The sequence below is a fragment of the Anastrepha ludens genome, chromosome 4 (genome assembly GCF_028408465.1).
Source record: "Anastrepha ludens isolate Willacy chromosome 4, idAnaLude1.1, whole genome shotgun sequence".
NCBI lineage: Eukaryota > Metazoa > Arthropoda > Insecta > Diptera > Tephritidae > Anastrepha > Anastrepha ludens.
Window position 1 is genome coordinate 5340043 of NC_071500.1, and position 21018 is coordinate 5361060.

At 36.0% G+C, this 21018-nt stretch overlaps 1 protein-coding gene across 5 annotated transcripts in view; it reads right to left on the bottom strand.

Moving 5' to 3' along the window:
- Positions 1 to 21018, bottom strand: part of LOC128860863 (serine/threonine-protein kinase mig-15) — a 101419-nt gene that overhangs the window by 3660 nt on the left and 76741 nt on the right. For 3 of the 5 annotated variants that reach the window (XM_054098637.1, XM_054098639.1, XM_054098638.1), the window contains 9 exons: positions 20409 to 20556; positions 17779 to 18885; positions 10513 to 10638; positions 1051 to 1539; positions 808 to 963; positions 572 to 739; positions 360 to 509; positions 160 to 294; positions 14 to 88 (listed from right to left, as the gene is read on the bottom strand). In XM_054098637.1, the coding sequence (XP_053954612.1) occupies positions 14 to 88; positions 160 to 294; positions 360 to 509; positions 572 to 739; positions 808 to 963; positions 1051 to 1539; positions 10513 to 10638; positions 17779 to 18885; positions 20409 to 20556 (2554 nt within the window). The remainder of the gene's footprint in view (positions 1 to 13; positions 89 to 159; positions 295 to 359; positions 510 to 571; positions 740 to 807; positions 964 to 1050; positions 1540 to 10512; positions 10639 to 17778; positions 18886 to 20408; positions 20557 to 21018) is intronic. The other 2 variants (XM_054098640.1, XM_054098642.1) reach the window with 2 other exon arrangements.

The window sequence follows — 21018 nt, forward strand, 5'->3', positions numbered from 1 at the left end:
ATTCGATTCTTACTTCTATTGCTTTGTTACCCCAGCCCATGATTTGTCCAGTGCCGATGTAGGCCACGGATGTCGGCATTTCACCCCACTGCAAAAGCGCACCGATAACAGAATTAAAAATTAACGAATAAACAAATTACTGAATTTGCGACAATATACCTGCAAGACAATATTCTTGGAAACTCGTCCAACCGTATTTACATAGACACCTTCGTTATCGTAACAGAGCAAGAGTTGCATACCATTCGAATTCGGAAGCGCCACTATACAATGCGGAATGATTGCATCATGAGTCTGTATATGGAAGAGAAGCAGAAATTTATAAACAAAATATTACATAAAAAGGCACATGCACTTACATGTTTAGGAAGATAAATATCGTATACTTCAGCGGAGTCCAAGTCGACCGCGTGGAAACCTTCTGCAGAACCATAAATCACTTTAAGACGTGACTGATCCTCTATGGTGAGATCTACTAAAAGCGGGCGATGTTCCAAATCGCCGAAATTCTAAGAAAGCGCAAAAAACAACGTTAACTCATGTCAGGGTTGATGGTATCGGTCAACATTACCTTAAATGCCATAAATTTGTGGTATGGCTTGGGGGCCCATGCATAAATTTCAATTGAGTCTTTTAATGCGATCACTAGGAACTTAATCCTTTCGTATTTCACAATCTTAAAATGTACAGCACCTTGTAAATCACCCACATTTATCCAGCCATTGCGACGCTCCACTTGCTGCAGAAAGGAAAATTATATAACTCAAACAAAAGGCTCCATTTTAGGCGCAATTTAGTTTTACTTACATCAGAAAGTCCATCAGTTCGTAGGATTTTCGATTTTAGCCATGACAAATAGTAAACGCGCACACGATTCTTCTTTCCAGATATGGTAACTAAGATATTTTGACCTTCTAGCACCTCCATTTGCTGGAAACGACGGCGCGAGATCAACTGATACACCTGGAAGCAACACACATCCCAGAGGTACATTAAAAATAATGAATTAAAAAATTGTATATGCTATTTTGAGAACTTTCTACCACATACTTTTCCTTGTCCAGAGCGATCCAGCAACATTAGGCCATTTTCGGTGCCAATCAATAGGTTAACACCCCATAAAGCCGCACATAGAATCTCCGAGTTGAAGCGTTTCTTATATTTTCGTATTTCCGGTGTGTCGCTGGTCGCCTCGTGCGACGTTGGCGTCACATTCACATTTATGTGCGACTCACGACGTGTCGGTCCCGAGCCACCAGCACCAAAGCCAAACGTGAGGAAACTACGCTGTTTCTGTTGTAGCGCATACGCATGCGGCGGCAAATTGGCAGACAATTGCGGCGATGAGATATTGGAAGATGAAATATTGTGCAATAGATTAGTAATACTGCTGGTAGACCTAGTTTTGCTAATTGAATTTTTCGGACTATTCTGTCGCGATGACGACGACAATGAAATTGTCGACTGCGGCGAATTGTTCGAACTAATAAACGACTTTGACGGCGTGGAATGCACTGATGAGTTGATGGCCGCTTGATACTGAAGAGCAACAAAGTCGAAGGTCAATAGCGCGGATAAAATTAACGATGAGATTTATTACAGATTTTTTTTGTTTTTTGTTTTTTAAGAGAGAAGAGAATAAAAATACTTCGTTAATTTTCTTGCTGACTCGATGAATTGGTATGATAACATTTTTATGAATATTTACACATATGAGTTTCAAAAGCTTAGTTTTAGTTTCAAGAAGAAATATTCACCAGTTGCTTGTATGCTTAACATGCCAGAGAATAGGGAAACAAGTGTTTTACGAGTACTTATTATATAGAACTTATCACCAGCGAAGAAAGTTGAATGAAATGTAAGAGTAAATTGACACAGTTACCCCTTTGGCTTTGCGAGATAGCAAAAGGCACAAATGACAACATAAAATGATTTTGTGTTAGTTACAAAGAAAAAGAAGCTATTTTTTATAGTTATAGACACTAACAGCTAATAGGTGCAGCAAAAGAATTGTAGGTATAATGATAGAATGTGTTAAGTCTTTCCCAGACGCCATGGAAACCGCGGTACAAAAGAAAACAAACGGGTCGAACATATTTGCATTCATTTAGAAGCTGTGGTCGTATTTATTGTGAGTGTATAATCTGTGTATGTATATATGTATGCATGTATGATTTTGGTGATTTGCTTTTATTTAAATATTACTTAATGGCGTATTGTAATAAATTTCCGAAACAAGGAATATGAAAGTGAACGGATTTTGGTTTTGAAAGCTGCGAGTCCATACATACGCACACGTGAGAGTTATATTGTAAGTTAAATTTATATGGAAAGTTTAGAAGAAATGGGAGTTGGCTTAATTTCGGAATATTAAAAAATCGTTATTGATGTTAACGATATTTCGCTCTTACGTTTCTATATATTTCTGAAGATTTTCTATGAACTCCATACATAATCCTAATCGAACTTATTGAGAAATCTAACAATTACATATTTTTCACACCGACATTTGCTACCGCTTTGACATAAGGTGCGTGGGTATACGAAAAAAAACTGGTTGTACAGGAAGTTCGCAGAGAAAACTGAACTCAGTATAAAGTCCCATTGGGCCTGAATAACCAACAAAGCCAATGAACACAAAATTGCAATAACCTGCAAAAACAGTTAGAAGACAAATCAGCTGATTTTGTTTTTGGTTTGCTATTATGTAAATATAGGTCTCTTCTTTTCGCCAAGCGTTAGCAACTGGCTAATAGATGTAGCAAATGGTATACATGAAAATATCTCGGCAGGAATATCATAGCTAGAATAGAGCTATCTAAAATAGCATTTGTTTGTAAAATAGTGAGTTATACCAGTTTTATGAGCTACATAAAGAGTACGCGCTAGCGGCGAATCTTGCTCGATAACTTTGTTCTTGCTTTCACATGCCCATTTTTCGTCAAGTTAGGCGAATAGAAAAGGCCTTATATTTAAAAGTATCGCCATGGAAGGAAAAATGCCACGACGTTGAAAATGATAAGCGCCGAAAGGGCCGATTATTATATTAAGGGGACCGAAAAGTAATGTCGTTTCTTCGCATCCCAATGCTCTTAGTTTATGAGTTCATTGCCTAATTGAAGATCGCGCCAAAGAGAGACATTTCAAAGTTATAGTGACTTGTTTAGTTGAGAAAACTACAACTCTTAATTTTCTGTCGCTATTTTGAGTGAAATGGCTAGCCAAATACCAGAACATATTCATATCCATATCCGCCGTTGCACTCTGTTTGGCACTCCTCAAGTAGCACTAAAGCGGCGTTTTGATACCATTATGAGACCTCCAACAGTTAGATATCTACAGCCAGCCAGAGCTTGATGGGACTTAGGTTGGAACACTGCCTCAGGCTGTCGAAGAAAGGAGCGCCCAGTGACCTTAATCGTCTAGCTGCCAAACCCGGACATTTGCAGAGAAAGTGCTCAACAGTTTCCTTCTCTGAAAGGTCCCCACAGTTTCTGCAATGGGGGTTAAATGATAACATTAGTTTTTCCACGCCTGTGCCGATCGTCCAGTGACCGGTAAACACAGCTACGAGTTTGGGAATTGAATGACGAGGAGTTCTGAGTTCTTCGTATATCGAATTGGGGCCAAAGGGTTTTCGAAATAGCACATGAAGAAATGGAGCTCCATATTTTCAGCGCTTTCCTGAGAAATAATTTGTGCAATTCCCCTTTAACAACTGTCAGGGGGATTCCGATGTCCGAGTAAGAGGTCTCTGAGGCCAATTTAGTCCCCTTCCTGGCAAGCTCATCAGCGATTTCATTTCCCTCTATGTTCCTATGTCATGGAACCCAGATCAGAGAAATGTTACCTGCACACCCAAGAGATTTGTTCTCCTCCTTACAGGAGTTTACTAATTTCGTTCTGCACCATAGCAGCGTGAGAGCCTTGATCGCCGCTGGAAAATGTTAATAGCTCCCTCGCTCCCGCGTTCCCTAAGCATTTTGTATGCCTGCAAGATCGCAAAAACTTCTGCTTGAAAAACACTAGCAGTATTCGGCAGTTTAAAGGTGATAGATATTTTGGCTGATTTAAAGAAAATCCCTGCCCTGACTCCCGTTTCTATCTTGGAACCACAAGGGTAGTTATGCAACAAAAACATTCGCGATGTTACCCGAGTGCCGTAGATGCTCGGTGGTTTTCTAAGTTCCGATTCGGCAATTTCGATCTCTCCGACTCACATCGATCAGGAAGACCAACAGAGCTTTAGTTTTGCTTCAATTTGTAAATGATTTTTTTTTTTCGAAAATCAGAACTTTATTATTTTACTTATTTGTTTTTGAGACAACTGATTTTTGTCAGTGTACCGAATTCTGTGTTGTATACGAGGGTGAAATATTTCTGAGAGTCGAAATGCACCTACATACTATATGTATGTGTATTAAAACAAAATATAACGCGAAATCTGTGCTTCGTTTAGTAATTTAAAAACTCGTGTTAGTCACAATTTGTAAAAATTCCTTTTATGTAATGAATAGATGTATGTATTGATTTCGTTTTTTGCGTTTTTTTTAAGTCAACCTTGCTTAGATAACAGTCTCTAACATGCCACACAGACTATAGCAAACATATGAAAGATGTACAAGAAGTAAAAATATAAGAAAATTCCACTCAAAACAAAACATATTTTCTACAAGAGAATTTTGTTTGAAGATGTTATTCATAATTTACATATTTTGTTTTAATTGCATGTACAAACATACATCCACATATATCTTCATAAATTGTGTATACTATCCGTTTGAAATAAGAAGATCGGTAGAGACCTGGCGGCAGCAACTAAGACTTTGTACACATAAATTTGCTAATCTCAATCGGAAAACTATTTCGATGCAACTATGTAACTATGCAATAAAACATAATACATACATACATATGATACAAAAGGGGTGTAATAAAAGGTAGGAGAAAAAATTAAAATTATTGTGCTAATACGTTAAAAAAAGTATGTAGTTCAAAGTAGAAAGAAAACATTTAGAAACTTGCGAGTGGTTTTTACTTATAGATTTTAATGTATATATATTTTTCTATATTTGCATAAATGTATAAACATCATATAGTATTTTGTTTTTTTTTACAGACACTATCAACTTTGTTACTCATATTGTTATTTATTTGCGAATGCTTGCTAATTTAAAACTGCTATTATTGTGGTTTGTATGTTTTTATTGGTTGTTGTTGTATGGAAATACTTACTATTTGTTTTAATTGCAATTTGGCATATTGATAATTTGTTAAAAATTTCGTTGTGGCCATCAGCTCAAACACAAACGTCGCGGAAAGACAAAGCACAATGAAGAAAAATTTTATTTTGTTATAATCATAATAAAAAACGTTTATTTGTATTTGGTTGGTAAAGGAAAATCTATCAAGCATGCCAACAGAAATTTTTTTAATCAATTACGCTAGCCACAATTCGAAATTTCATCATCGTCGCCGTCATCATCATCATCATCGTCATTATCAACAAAACATTAACTAATCTACGTATCTGCTAAATTAACTAGAAAAGCTTGGTTAACTACACTGAGATGCCCACAAATCAACAAATCAAAACAAACAAACGAAATTTGTCAGATTTGTCCGAAATTGATCAGTGTTGGCGAGCAGGCCAGTCGTTTTGGTTTTTGTTTTTCTAAATGTATTGTTGTTCTTATTGTTGTGGTTGTTGTTGCTGTTTATTTGCATGTTAATAAAAATGTATGTAAAACGTAAAGGGAGTTTTAGTTGTATGAAATTGTAAACAGTACACGCCACGCCAAACAAATGATTTTCATTGCCATCAACTCGTAGGTATTAGTCACACATAAGAAGAGAGATCTATTAATTTATTTGTTTAGATTGAGTTCCACACCTACACAAATACGTGTTTTATGATATTAGTGAGCCAAACATAGACTACAAACAAATCAATTCTAATGGATTTCGCTAGTTTATAAGCCCCAACGGAAGAATGAAAAGCTCTAAGCACGGCAGCTTAAAAGCTCTAGGCTACTAAGCCTCATAAAAATTTAACTACTTTTTTGAGCCACTGTTTTAAAAAGCGGAACTAGTAGAATTTCATCTGAAATAAGTTTCGTTTTTTGCTCTCACAGCTGGGAAATAATCCATATATTTTATAATCTAAATTTATTTACGATACACTGCAGCTATCATCGTCAACTGAATAATACAAGTCAACTGCAAGTCAAAGAAAATTTAATTTTGTTAAAAACAATTTATCGAATTCAAATGTATACTCTTGAAACCATTTTTTACACAAATGGTTTAGGTGGATCATCGGTTAGTTTCTTTTCGAATCAGATGCTATTTTGGCACTGCAGACACCCAGCATCACATCATTGCGGTACGAAATAGAAGATCGCTTTGGGCTTGAAAATTTTGAAATATTAAAAAATTGCTTTCAAAAAAAGTTTTGTGTTGCCCAAAATGTAGGTATTAAATGAGAGCTAAGCGGAGGTTCTGGAGGTTAGGTTAGAATGTAACGGTTAGAGTGTAGCGGTCCCATAGTGTCCCAATGGACACACTTAGGCTCGTAGCCTATTGTGATTCCGCATGGAGAGTTTGTCCTAATCTCTGCTAAAATCAATGTGTGCTGATCAAGAAGTTTAGAAGATTCCCGATTTCTACAGAGTTTAGAATTCTCAACTTGTTGAAGAATTTTTCACCTAGAATGCCGAACCTTCGTATAGACTGAGCAGGAGAGCGGCACAGAAGGAGCGAAATCGTATCTTCCTTCTTTTCATCTAGACATCTTCATGTGTTTGCGGGTGTTGCCCCTGGGCGTGTCTGCCAATTAGACAGCGACGCATTGTAACATAAATTAGTGCGCTAAGACTCTGTCTATTTTACCCAAACAGGGAACCTGCACGTTTAACATTGAGCGAAAGCCACAATTGCCTGGCGATTCTGTAGGTGGATTCGCTACGCCATTTTCTGACCGCAATTTTTGCGAACTTCTGAAAAATAGGTAACTTGCCTGTTTGTAAGAAAATACCATATCATTGTTTGTGTATTCGTTAGGAAGTTTTGTTGATCTTGTTGTAACAGGTCTTGCCAGTGCGGCGTAGTCACCGATCGTAATCGGCTAATTCATCTAACGGTACGTCCAGGAAACGTGCTGTTTCAATTGGTTGGGTTCGGCGAAGAGGTGTGTTAGGTTAGTGAGTTTAAGAGGGCTGGTGAATAAGTAGTTAATATCAAGTGGGGCACCTTCATATTCAGGCGCCTTACTATGGCAGCCGGCTCTTCGTTTCTGGCTGACTCGAGCTTTTACCGACCAAGGGCTGCCGCCGCAGCAAAGTAGCCATAACTAGTGCGCTAAACCTCACCCCTCGTTTAGGAAGTTTGGTGCTGAATCTCGCTAGTTTATCTGCCTAAAATTTCCTCGATGTCGCAATCGCCAAGAGCCCATGTTGTATCTGGGCGAAATTAATCTCAGCCATTTCGTTCAGAGACGTGGTGCATTTCATGGCTACCTTGCAGGTTGTCGACTACTTTGTGTGGGATTTTGTTGCTGTCAGTGAAAATGTGGTATGGCATCTCAATGCACAAAAGCCAAAACTTAATTATGAACATTCGCGCCGAAAACATTACAATATCAGGGGAGCTGAAAGCTGAATGAGATCCTCAAATGTGCCCTTGAGGGTGGGAAATCGCACATTTTGGTGGTAAATAAATGGAGTTCACCAGGGCGGGAAGCTCCGAAGCACCAAATAGGATCTCCGAAATACCGGTTAATATCCTAACCGTGAACGTAACTCATATTTTACCACTTTCTTAACGAACTCAATCTTATTGCCGCACTGCTCACGACATATTTTTCAGGGTTGGGTATTTTTTAATTAGTGGTAGTTAAAATAAGGATTTCATGATCAATAATCTTCAATGCGGTGTTTTAACTATCCGCTTATTGCATTAATTATTTAGTGCACTATTCCAACCCTGATATTTTATCTGCGGTTGTACTGAAAGATTCAGTGTCACATATAATGCTTTTGATGGCATGGTTGACATTGCACTTGGCACGTTATGAAAACACATGCGAACCTTAGAACCTTGTCAACTACGAGTACATATGTATATTAATGTCCACACACTTTGCAAGGCGGTTCCCCGCACTACAATGCCATAGTAGACAATTGGCCTGACTAACTCTGTAAAGATTGCCTGCAGTTCAAAGCTGTCGCTTCTTTGCGCACCCTACTATGAACTATGAGTTTCCAATTTAGCTTCCTCAGCTATGACAAGAAACAAAGTTACAGCAACTGGCAGTTAAAAAACCAGGTGCGAGGACAAGATGGGCCATCACTGCAGGCACAAACAAGGTAGACATTTAAATAAAGTTACATTCCACAATTCATTTGAAGCTTCGCAATTTCCTGAAGCAAATATCCTTGAAAAACTTTCTACGTCGATTTAGTTTATAGCATTTTCTTAAAGAAACCAACTAACGATCCACCCTATGTAAAACATTATACTCGTTTATTCAAGTAAGCTGCTTTAATGCACAAGAGATTAGCGATCGAAGCGGACTATGAAATAATTAATAAAGAAATTTGGTGGGATAACATTCAACAGGCATTTCCTTTAGAATTGTCAAGATATATAAATTTAAACTCAATTTGTAAGTACAATATTTGCAACAGGAAAGCAGTCAGTTTAATTAAATGAAATAATTTGTATGTAAGCATAGGAAGTGGGCCTTTCTCAAGAAACTAGATTTCCTTTGTAGAAGCAATAACGCAATGAGTTCCGTTTAAAGAAAATAGTTTTGCGCGAGTATTTCACTGCTACAACTAAATCTCCGATTTCGGAGCTGAAAATTATATTCGAAATTTGTTGTTGTTATATCATGAAATATTTCTCCTCCCTCCATTTGACAAACACTATTTCACGTGCCTGGTCAACTAAAGTTCTTTATCATTTATCTGTCAAGCTTTCAGTGATAGGTATTTCGGCCAGCCAATACATCCATTGCAAACAACCGTCTCATGCAGCGCCTATGGGCTGGATGAATCATCGGCCCATTTTTCTTGAAAGACGTGAGACAATGGATTTACGGCGTCGTCGTTTCGGTGAGCAATTTACCTCTCGTCTCGGACCAGAGGATTGGGCACCAAGATCGTGTGATATCACACCTTTGGACTTTTATTTGTAAAGTCTTAATGCTTTGTGGATAAACCAGCTTCGATTGAGGTATAGAAAGCCAACATTACTAAAGTTATTCACGAGACACCGACCGAAGTCCTCCAGCGAGTCATTCAAAATTGGTGCTTAGGGATGGCCAAATTACAGCGCAGTTGTGGCCAACTTTCGAAAGCGATTATCTTTAAAAAGTAAATTATATGAATGGTTCAACACAAAAATAAAAGAATTGATTTTCCAATCAATTTGAGTTTTCGTTGTTTCTCAATTTCAATTTAAAATCCGATACCTGTAAATTGATCACCTTTTATATCGGAACAATTTAGGGGTGAAGAACAAAGATTTGATAATTCCTATCATAATTGAATAGCAGCTTCACAGCCAAAATAGACCGCCAAGGAACGTCTGGCACTAACTGATAAGTGGTTCAGATCAGAAAGTTGCGATTGGGTGTTCGAGAAGGCAACGATTCTTTTGAAACTACAAGAAAAAAATATAAAAAATCGCAGGATCCACTGCTCCTCCTCCTATTTGTGGCTTGCATCTTGATGTTGTTCCACAAATGGAAGGACCTACAGTTCCAAGCCGACTCCGAACGGCAGATATTTTATGAGGAGCTTTTTCATGACAGAAATACACTCGGAGGTTTGCCATTGCCTGCCGAGGGGCGACCACTATTAGAAAAATGTTTTTTTTAATTTTGGTGTTGCACCGAGATTCGAACCTACGCTCTCACGCACCAACCCATTCGGCTACGGTGGCCGCCTATACTGCTAAGCAATTGTGTACTACCCCAAATCGATATTATTTTGCAATAAATTAAAGGATCCTCAAGAATGTTGACTTTTTAAAAAATATTGTTTTTTTAAGAATTCAAGCCGACTGCTTTCTTGTTGCCACTGTTGTACATTTGTATGCCTAAATTTACAATTAATCAAGGCAAAACTAAGCAAATTTTAAAAGGGACCTAGAATTCTATGCTAGAATCAGCTGGACGAGTTCCAATTCTTGGGTTCGGCGGAGTTGATGCCTTCAAAATTCAAAGTATGAGTTTGTTACGTATATATGTACCTACATACATACTATCTATATGCACATAAATATATTTTGTTATCGCAATTAGAGAAATAAATGAGGACAACAAAACGCAACTATAGCTAACAACAATAATTTCAATAAATTGACATAACTTACAATAAATTAAATGAACGCTCGTAAAAATTCAAATTAAAACTGATATACGTATGTACGAACATAAGATGTGACGGAAAACAAATCGCACAACAAATGGATAGACTCGGTTCGAGTATAGAACGTATGACTCACCTCCTCGCTGGATGATTTATCATGGCGCGGTGGCGTTGCCGGTGAAGCTTGACTAAGCAAATCGGGTAAGACGCTGCTTGTGCGAGTTCCTGGAGTGCCGAGACCGCTATTCTCACTGCTACGATTCTGTATAATGCGATGGTAGAAGAAATGGAGAGTACAAAAATGTTTAGTAGTTCGCACCCAGCCACAGGCAATATTCATACAAAAAACAAGTATGTAGACAAATATGTAAAATTATAAACGCAATACAACACATAATAGAGTACGAGTATAAGTTCTGAATTTATAGTATGAATCTCACACAGATCGTTTCTTGTCTGCAAAAGGTATGTATATGAATGCCAATGAGTTACAAATTAATTATAAATACATACATACATACACATGTACTTACAAGCGAATATTAATGAAATTTTTTCTTAACGATTTTTATTTTATTTTTCACATGAAATTGAGACCAATAAGCTACCATGACAGGCGTATGAATACAATAAATGTATAATAATTTATGGCTTTGAATTGCAGCATTTTTTACAATATTTTGAATGTTTTATACTTTTTTATAGAAAATTTTCAAAATTGTCTTAAAGCAGATAAAATACATAAATTACTTTTTTATATTTAATTGAGGGTAAAGAGCCATATCCCCCTACAGCAGCAGGTAAGTATCACATTTCACTTTTTTTTTTTGTTTCTTCTTTTGTTTTGTTTTTATATAATAAAAAACATTTTAATTAACCAGAAAAGCGTGTCTGCACGCAGTCTCAAATACAGCCTTAAAACAATTTTGATAATGCCTATGAAACCCTATGGGCGTATAAAAAAAGTATCTGTTTTTCATGTTTCATGTGGATTCCAGTAAACGTAGTGTGGCAAGGGCAAGCTAAAACGGATATTATGAGCATTCAGACTTTGTTTAAGTTTACTTAACTAAGACAGACTATACAAAAGTTTTAAAGATTTTACCACAACCAGCAAGAGAAAACTTTCGACTTCACTTCATTGTTTTACCGTAACCTCATTAGCATTCAGATACAACATCGAACTGCAGTTCAAATAACTGTGAGATTTTGATTGAGAAAAAAAATAGCGATAGCTCAACAATAAACCATACAAATTAATATAAATATTTAATAAATAAGTTAGTAAAAGTAAGCGTTTGGTTAGAGTGGCAGGAGGCTGCAACCATTCGTGAGAAATTACTTTTTATTTTGTTAATTTTTTTTTAGTCTTGGTAAGCTTTTTTAGTAACTAATAAACCAGACAGATGGCGGCGTTAATCGGGATTAACGACTTAATTCGAAATTATCTCAGGTATTAAGTGCAACTAATGCGTATTGACAAGTAAACTCATTCCCATAACTTAAGCCGATTAGGGGAATTTGCGATGGCAACATTGCCGAAAAGTGACTGTTAAAAACTATGGTGAATCAAAAATTATCCAACTTTTTATAGAGAAAGACTGGATGCAATGCTGGTTTGCACTAACTCGTTCGAAATTACATTAAAGGGACAGATACATGTAAAATTTCGAATTTTTTTTCATAAAATGTTAATATAATCCTTTAAGAATGTGCCACAAAAAATTTTTAGAACGTAAATTTAAGTATTTCTTATATTATAGATCGTCAACCGTAGCGACTCTATTCTTTGCGTTCGAGCGCTGGGAGAGGTACAGTTACGTTGCCGACTTTAGACGCGTTTTTCTCAAAACTATGTTTTTCGAATTGGCATACACGATAACTCGAAAAGTTATTGACCGATCTCCCCGAAATTTTGCACACATATTTTTTATGATATTACTTTCTATGTGAATTTACAAGTTTTCGAAAATTTTTCGAAAAAATAATTTTTTCGTAGCAAAAATAGTAGGAAAATTCGCCCCAAAGTAATTTTTTTCAGGCATTTTAATCCGCGAATTTTTTTTTTTTTTTTTTTTATTCATATAAAAATTATGACATTAATAAACAAAAAAAATGTTGGTTTTTTGTATTCAGGTGACTGACGCCAATGCTACAATGCCTGCCGATTGAGAAGCCCCGCTGCGACCTTCCTGAAAGAATTGAGTATACATCCGCCATTTTAAATGATTCCAACAAATAATTTTTTTTTTATATTATTTTAATGTATAAATAAACTGTATGCCAATTCTGAAAAAAATATGTCTACTTCTTCATTTTAAATAATTTTTATGAAAATCAGGGAAAATATGGCTGTTTACAGTATCTGTCCCCTTAATTGTTTTGATATTTCGGAGCAGTTTGAGAAATTGCAACTTAAGCTTTTTTTAAATTAATTATTATTTTTTAGTATCAGGGCAGCTAACACCCGTATTTGTTGCCGGAGGTCCATATTTTACTGGCAGAACTATTCAATAAACAAATCAGTTATTTCGTGTAACAACCGTCTGTCAGCAATAAATTTTAATCAGTATTAACTGCGCCGCACATCTCCATTAACACCGCCGTCTGTCTAGGCTTTAAGCCACTTGAAGCAATCTGTGGACTTTTAATGAAACAACCAATTCGATGCTAGCAATTTTTGCCTTCGGATAAATAAATTCTGATCTCTCACGGAATTGTCTCATATTTTCGTAAAACTTTTTTATATTTTGAAAACGACAATTGTGATTCACTGATAGTTTGAATATACATAGTAAATTAGCACTTGACAGTTAAACAATGCAATAAGCCGATTTGAGTTGTTTCGCCAAAAGTTCACAAATATGAAATCATAGATTCATTTATTGGTTTGTTACTTAAGGGGAAAAGCGTTAGGGTAAATTTAAGGCAAAAATGATTGTATGTAGAATAAGAGCTGTTTTGAGATTATGCTGACTGAAGATTACCACAAACTTTCGAAATAGCGAATTTAAATATTATACAAGTGCACTCATAAGTAAGTAAAGCGAGTTTTGTTAGAAATTTGATTTGGATCTCTAAATTATTTTCAAATTTGATTGGCAAAAAATTTTTCTTGAATAAAGCTTTATTAAAAAAAATTTCCTTTTAGAGAGTTTAGCTTTTTAATTGTTGAATTTTTTTTCGAAAAACTGTTTCTATCTGCTTAATTATTTTTCAGCCAAGAAGAGTTTAAGCGACGGAAAGAAAATTAAATATTATATTTGCGCTCTAAAATTAACTAATAATTAATAATCATGCCATTTGGTTTTGTAAAAAATTCAGTTTTTTTTTTTTCGAATTAAGAAATCAAATTTATTTTACTGATAAAAAATTTAGCATTTTATATGCTATAAGTTTATAATAAATAACTTTATGTCAGTGTAGAAATGAAAAAAAGATTAAATAAAATTTTAAGCAAATCAAATTATAAAATGAATTAATTGAAAAATTTACATTACCAAGGCGAATCTATAAGAGGTTATATAGCAGAGCAGCTGCATTTGTTTGGCTTCGTACACAAATGTCAAAAATATGTATTTTGTGTACATATTTCATGGCTTCGTGAAATTTGTGAATCGAAGTGAAAATATTATTAGTTTGGAGAAAAAGAAATCCGTTAATTTTACATAAAATTTTTGCGCAAATGGCTTAAAACTGTTTTATAGTCGATCTTTTGCTCCTGGGCCCAATTCGATTATTTCTGTGATTTTATCGACATTTTCGACTATTTCTTTAACATCAAAAATGCCTGATTGCCTTCGAATTGCAAAATTGCACCTAATTAACTGTTACTCGCTACCATAAGCACCATTCAAACTTCAGCGGCGTGGCTTACATTCTCGCCTTTTTGAAAGAAAAATACTGTAAAATGTACAGAATTTTCCCTTTGTTTACTTCCATTGTTAACACCCTGTAACTCACAACTGAAGCACACAGAAAACACCAAAGGAATTTTTTTAGTGTGAAATGTCACCTTGGCAATAAGCATAAACTTTAAATAGTTTGATCGATACTTTACAAGATATCGATCACTACAGCCATCTACCGAGAAAATAGTGGATTTATTTTTCCCCAAACTAATATTTTGAATAAACTTTAAAATAAAGCTGAAAACAATGGCAAATTTTGATTTGGCTGGAAAAGGAAAAGGTTGAAATGCGTTTAGTGTGGGACCAGTAGAGCTGGTTGTATGGCGTAAGACATTTGTGTACTAAAAGCAAAAAAATACATGTAACTTTTGGTTTTTTACCACCGCTACCACCCTGAATGAATTAGTTTTGTAAGTTCCCAGAACAAACGCCAGGTGACGCTCTAAGTGAACTGATTTGTACTGTGTTTTTTTTTGCTGTTTGCTAGGTTGCCACATCTGTGATTAAATTTAATCGCTATGGCTTGACATTTAGAAAAGTTACACTGTCTTGTGAAAATCTGCTTCTACAAGCGTTTTCGATTTTTTACAGCTTTAAAAATGGTTTTGAATTTGCAACAAGTTTGTATTCAATTTTGGTGCGGAAACCTTAGAAATGTTGGGAAACTATTTCGGTACTGATACTCTAAAGAAAACAGCCCTTTACGAGTGGCATGAACGCTTCAGAAGATATCGTGAGTCCATCGAGGATGAGGAATGTAGTGACAGGCCGTCAACATCGAAAACTGATGAAAACATGAATAAAGTGAAAGAAAAGTTCATCAATAAGCGCAGATTAACCATCAGAGAGCTGGCCACAGACAGAGTATTTGAACATTGCTTATGGATCCGTTCAGGACATTGTAGTTAATGATTTGGGTTGGCGCAGTGTTGCTGCATAGTTGGTCCCAGCAGTTGGTTGGATCTGAATTTAATGCTTTGATATCACCAACGGCAAGATTTCCAAGGCCGTATCCGACGCAACATTCGTCAAAAACACATCATTACTGGAGACAAGCCGTGGGTTTATGAGTACAACATGCAATCCAGACATTAGCCGAGTGAGCGGAGAGCTCCAAATGAACCAAGAACAAAAAAGGAAGTCGTTTTCAGTCAAAAAAAGAAAGCGATGCTCACGGTATTGTACACCACGAATTTTTGTCAGAAGGTCAGACAGTTAGTAAGTACTATTATTTGGGCTTTTTGAGAAGTTAACGTGAAGCAGTTCCCAAAAAAAAAAAGGATTTGTGGGAAAACAACTCGTGGATTTTGCAACGCCGCACAGAGCCATCATTAATCGTGAATGTTTGAGCAAGAACGAAACGAGTACCATCTAAAAGTCATAGGATTGTCCTGATATGGCTCCCAGCGATTGCTGTTTTTTGGTTTAGCCAAAAAACCACTATGGGGAATTTGTTGAACAGTTGAAAGGAAGTAATGGAAAAAGCGGAGACGGCTCTGTTGGCTATACCGAAAATGGAGTTCCAGAAAATTTTCAAGAGTTGGATTAAACGAGTGGCTTAAGTGCGTTGCAGTTTATAGGGAGTATTTCCTCACTATAGAGGAATAAAGGAATAAACTTTTATTTTGAATTTTCTGTTAAATTCCGCGAACTTTTTGATCAAGATGGTATTCCTAAAAACAAAAAACAATTTTTATTTGCTCTTTTTCAGAAAAAAAAAACCACGTTGTCAAGTGTTGATTGATTATACGGATGTATTTTTTTATGTCGAATGTGCTCGACTATAAGCGAAAACTGTGTCATAATCCATAATCCGTTAAAGGGTTAATGGACACAGATGATGTTCTGCCTTAAATGGATACCCTTTAAATTCGTGGACGATATAGTTATTACTGTTCAAAAACTAGCACAAATGGTGGAGGCTCTTTATGCCGTAGTTTTTAAGGCTATTTTAATCTAATTCAAAACAAGGATTAATAGCAAATAGCATAGGCTGGGCAAGCAAACAGTAGAAATTAGTTTTAGTAAGAGGAAAAACGACATGCGTATCTAAATAAGTTAAGTTAAAAACGGAATATTGGCGCAAGAGTTTTTATTTTGGGTTTGTTTTACTAAAGAAAGTATGTTTTTCGACAGAGCGCTTGAACTCTTAATAGCTTTGTACATACATAAACACTTGCAACAAGAAAAAAAACTTTGCTTGGTTTTATATACAGTTACATATTAGAAAAACTCTTTATACAAAATTAACATTCACATAAAGTATAACATATTTTTATGACTATGATTAAATATTATATTGTATATTAAAACATACATACATACACACATACATATAAGCGTGCAATTCGCGTCTATTTTCTTTCAATTGGTGATTTTTGATTTATATATTTTTAATGAATTTTCAATCCAAAGCAAAAGTGTTAATTACTTTTGAATGTATTTGCTTATTAAATACTTATAATTATTATTGGAATTAATGCGGCGGTAGTAGGCGCTAGGGCAGCGTTATTTACTTTCGAAGCAATACGAGTATGAAATGATTTTGGTTACCTTGTTGTTAGCGGTTATTTACATACATATTTACAATTAGTTCAAGTCAGTAGTTAAGCTGGTTAATTTCGCTGAGCGTACGCAGTTACATTTTTTTATTTTTAAATAAGCATTAGGCCTTTAATTGGTCTATTTATTTCAATGACTTCAACCAAAGTTCAACAAATTTTTACACGTTGCGATTTGCTATATGAACTGAGTTGGAATAGAGTTTCATGTGCGCAAACTTTCATTTTAATCGCAAGTGATCGACAGTTTATCGTTTTTTAACTACAAGAAATTTCATCCAAACCAGACAGTACCAGAAAAATGCAGTCAAGTTCTAGTTAAAAATGGCACGTGATTGTTAGCAATACAAGTCCCACAGTCCCTTCGATTCAAGCATTTAGGTAATAAAGCAAATAAATGAACACAAAAATGTACTTCAAACCACATCCAAAAAAGCATTTAAAACATAAATAATGATTAATTAAAAACTTACTAAAATGTGAAAGCAAATATGAATACTCGTAAAAGCAAATTGACAAAATGTTTGTTTTTTAGCAGAGAGCCGAGAAGATTAAAAATACGCAGCGAGAAAAATAGTGAGAATAGACGGAGCGGGAGAGCTTAGAAAGAAAATGCTTTAGTTTGTGTTTTTCAATTCATATAGAAATGCGAGTCAATTTACGACGCAATCAAAGTAGTTGCACGATGGTGGAATATGGTTTCATTGTTAAATGAGGAAAATAGATTTCAGCTTGATCAGCACTTTCGATTTCTCAACCGTTGCGCATTCAAAATGGTTACTTTCAAAACTGGACAACAAGTGGACAATAGACAGATGAAGGACTGCTTTTATTTTATTATATTCAATTTTCATACTCTTTAACAATTTTGAGCAATAGTTCAAAATATGTGATTGACTATGTTATGTGAGTGTGTGTATGTGTGTTTACCTGCTGCTGTAGTAGTTGTTGCGCCAGGAATGACTGCTGTCTAGCTGCGGAGTTTTGCAACACAATTACCGATTCAGTCTTTTCGCGTCTAGGCCGTAGGAAATCTAATTTACCCGGAGTCAAATTATTTGTCCAGCTTGTTTTGGTTTGTGGCTGCGCCGTTATTGCCGGCGTGCTCGCTTTGCTAGCACTTGGAGTGCTGATTGGCTTTGGCGTCGTCGTTTGTTGCTGCTCCGATGGCGTTTGCTGCTTGGCAGCATTGGAAGCACTAGTCGCTGTTGTGGCTGTAGAAGTAGTGGTCGCACTACATGTTTTCATTTCCTTTGGCTTATTGTCGGTGGCAGCTATATCGCCCTTGTTGTTGTACATGCTGCTGCGAGGTAGCATGACGCTCGCCCGCTGCGCCTGCACTAATTGCGGCGAGCTTAGATTGCTGCTATTGCTGCTCAGCACGGCAGAGTAGCGCTTCATTTGTGGGAAGAAGTCCGAGTTTTCACGCCTAAAGCTGCGCATGAAATTGGGCAACTTCGAATCGGACTCCTGGCGTTTGTGCACTTGCTGCTGGGGCTGTGCTTTTTGTGCGCCGGCGGAGCTGCTGACACTGAGCGCGTTAGTGCAACTGCTGCTGATGCGGTTAGAGCCGCTCGACTTTTGTGCACCTGCACTGGTGGTGCTCGCATTGCTACTGCTGCTGCTGCTGTTGCTGCTAGCGTTACCGCCAGCGGTGTGACTTGGCCGAACCGGAAGTTGCTGTTGTGTTTTTTGTGACGTTTCTTTGGGTCCTTTTAGAGGCTGGAAGCCTTGTGGCACGGGTGGTGGCTGTTGTTGTTGTTGTAATTGTTGTCGCGTCGTTGGCGAATTATGATGGGAATTGCGACGCGACATCTCGGAAACACTGCTGCGTTGCAGCTTTTGTTCAACCTTCAGTGTGCTCGAATTGGAGATTGCAGCGGCATTACTGTTGGCGTTGCCATTACTGCCGCCTTCGCGGTTCGGAAAGAATTTCTCGATGTCCCATTCGCGCATGAGTACAACTTCATCTCGGGATGGGCGATTGGCACAGGTTGTGGAGGCAGACTTTTGGATTTTGTTTTGGTTTTCGAGTTTCTGTGTGAAATTTTAGTTGTGGCACATAAAATCTCATTCTCAACGACTTAAGAAAGACTGATGAAATATAGCGATAGATAGTGGGGAATTTGGAAAACGGAAATCGGGAGTGTGTGACGGTTTGGCTAAGTATTGCAAACGTTTTCATGAATTTTCGCTTCTTTCTGAATTTCCTATTGCGCTTTTTTGCGCTCATTTGAAAAATGAAAATGTTGCTGTTTCGAGCATTCGACTGTTATTTGCAATGGAATGATGAGATTGTGTTTGCTTGTATGCACGTAAATGATACATACCGAGTATTTACAGATTTACAGAGGTGTGTGCATTTGTTTGTACGAGCATTTATGTATATCGGATATATATATATATATATGCGTGCATAGAATATGCATTTGGATTAAGACAGTGCGCGTTTAACACACAAAATATGCACCAGCGTGTTTGGCAGTTCTAACACATATTTTTCAGTTATAAAAATAATAAAACGGAAAGATAAGACGGAAATTTGCTATAATTTCTGATTTGATTTGTTTCTGATTTTTGAACCGATTTTCGTACGAAGATATATAAATAATAATGCAATAAATTATCAGATAAGATGTAGTAAAGTGTAAAAATGCAAAGTTAAATAGAAAAATAAAAAGATTTTTGTTTTGTTCCAAAGAAAAATTCACGAAAAATATTTGCACAGTTCATAGAATAAATGTATAAGTAATTGTAAATTAGGCAGACACTGCATAGCTTTCCCATTGCGCACGTAAAAGCAGCAACAGGTTACTTGCATTTGAAAATTAACTTATAGTTTAAAGTAAGTATATATGTATATGATTAAGGCGTTAAAATTATAAAACTATTACAACTAATTACAAACTATAATAAAAGAATTTGTTAAACAGAAAATATATATTTACGCATTTGTAAAGAAGGTGTGACACGTCTACGGCACGTTTAGGATGCGACGCACGCGTTGGGTCAGTTACTTGAAAAAATTTGAATTTATCCTACAATTTTACAGTAAGAACCACAACCACTCGTTTATTGCTTTTTCTGTTTTTTCGTTTTTTTTGTTTTGATTTTTGTTGTGAAATGCAAAATTAATAAGTACGAATAGTCAATCAATATTGTATTAGGTCTTCGTCAACGTTGTTATTAATAATCTATATAAATAATATTGTAAATATTTACTATCACAGTTTACACACCATCAACCCTAAGCGATTTACCATGAAATATTTAGATAATTTACAATAATAATTACAATAGTCGTAAAACGGTTTTAGTTCAAAATCCAGCTTGGAATTCGCTGCGGCTTAGTCCTTAACTAAACTTTAATTAACCTAACCCAGCTAAGCGATTTTTTAACATACTTTGTTGTTCCTTTACTCAATTTTCATCAAATTTTCAATTCAAAAAATCACCAATTTTCTTCAATTTTTCTTTTGAACTTATTTATAAACTAAACATACGATATGAAAAAAATAAAATAAAATTCTAGACGCACTTGGGTTTAGATTCTCACTTACCCTCTTCATGATTAATGTGCGATCGCCAGCCTGATCTTCGTCGTCCGGTGTGGGAGGCAATGGACGATTTGGTGGTCCGCCGCCGCTGCTGCTGCCATGGCTGATGGGAGTGGTCGTTGTGTCCTCGGAAACGGGTCCAAGCCCAGGCCTATATGAAAATTCAGGACTGTACCATAAAAACATACACAAAAACAAAAGAGCAGGGAGCGAAACGGGGGTAAATAATACGCGATGATTGTAAAAAAAAGGCGCATTAAATTAAAAAAAAAAAAAAAAAAAAAAAACACAAAAAAACATGAATTTAAGAATGGCGAAGAAGAAATAGAAGAAAATATAACAAAATGTTGATTAGTTTGCAACGTAACGGTTTGCGTGATATTAAATACATGAATATGTGGATTAAAAACTAAATCTTTAGAAATTCAAACGGCAGTAGAACAGTATTCAAGTTCAGATCTAATAATTTTTTTATCGAGAAAATAAAACTTTATATTTGGCTACAAATTAGCTTTGTGAATAGACAAATTTAAATAATTTTAATGATAATAATGATATGTGTGGTCATAAGACTTTAAGCAATGAAATGACGAAACGCTCATTCAACAAATAA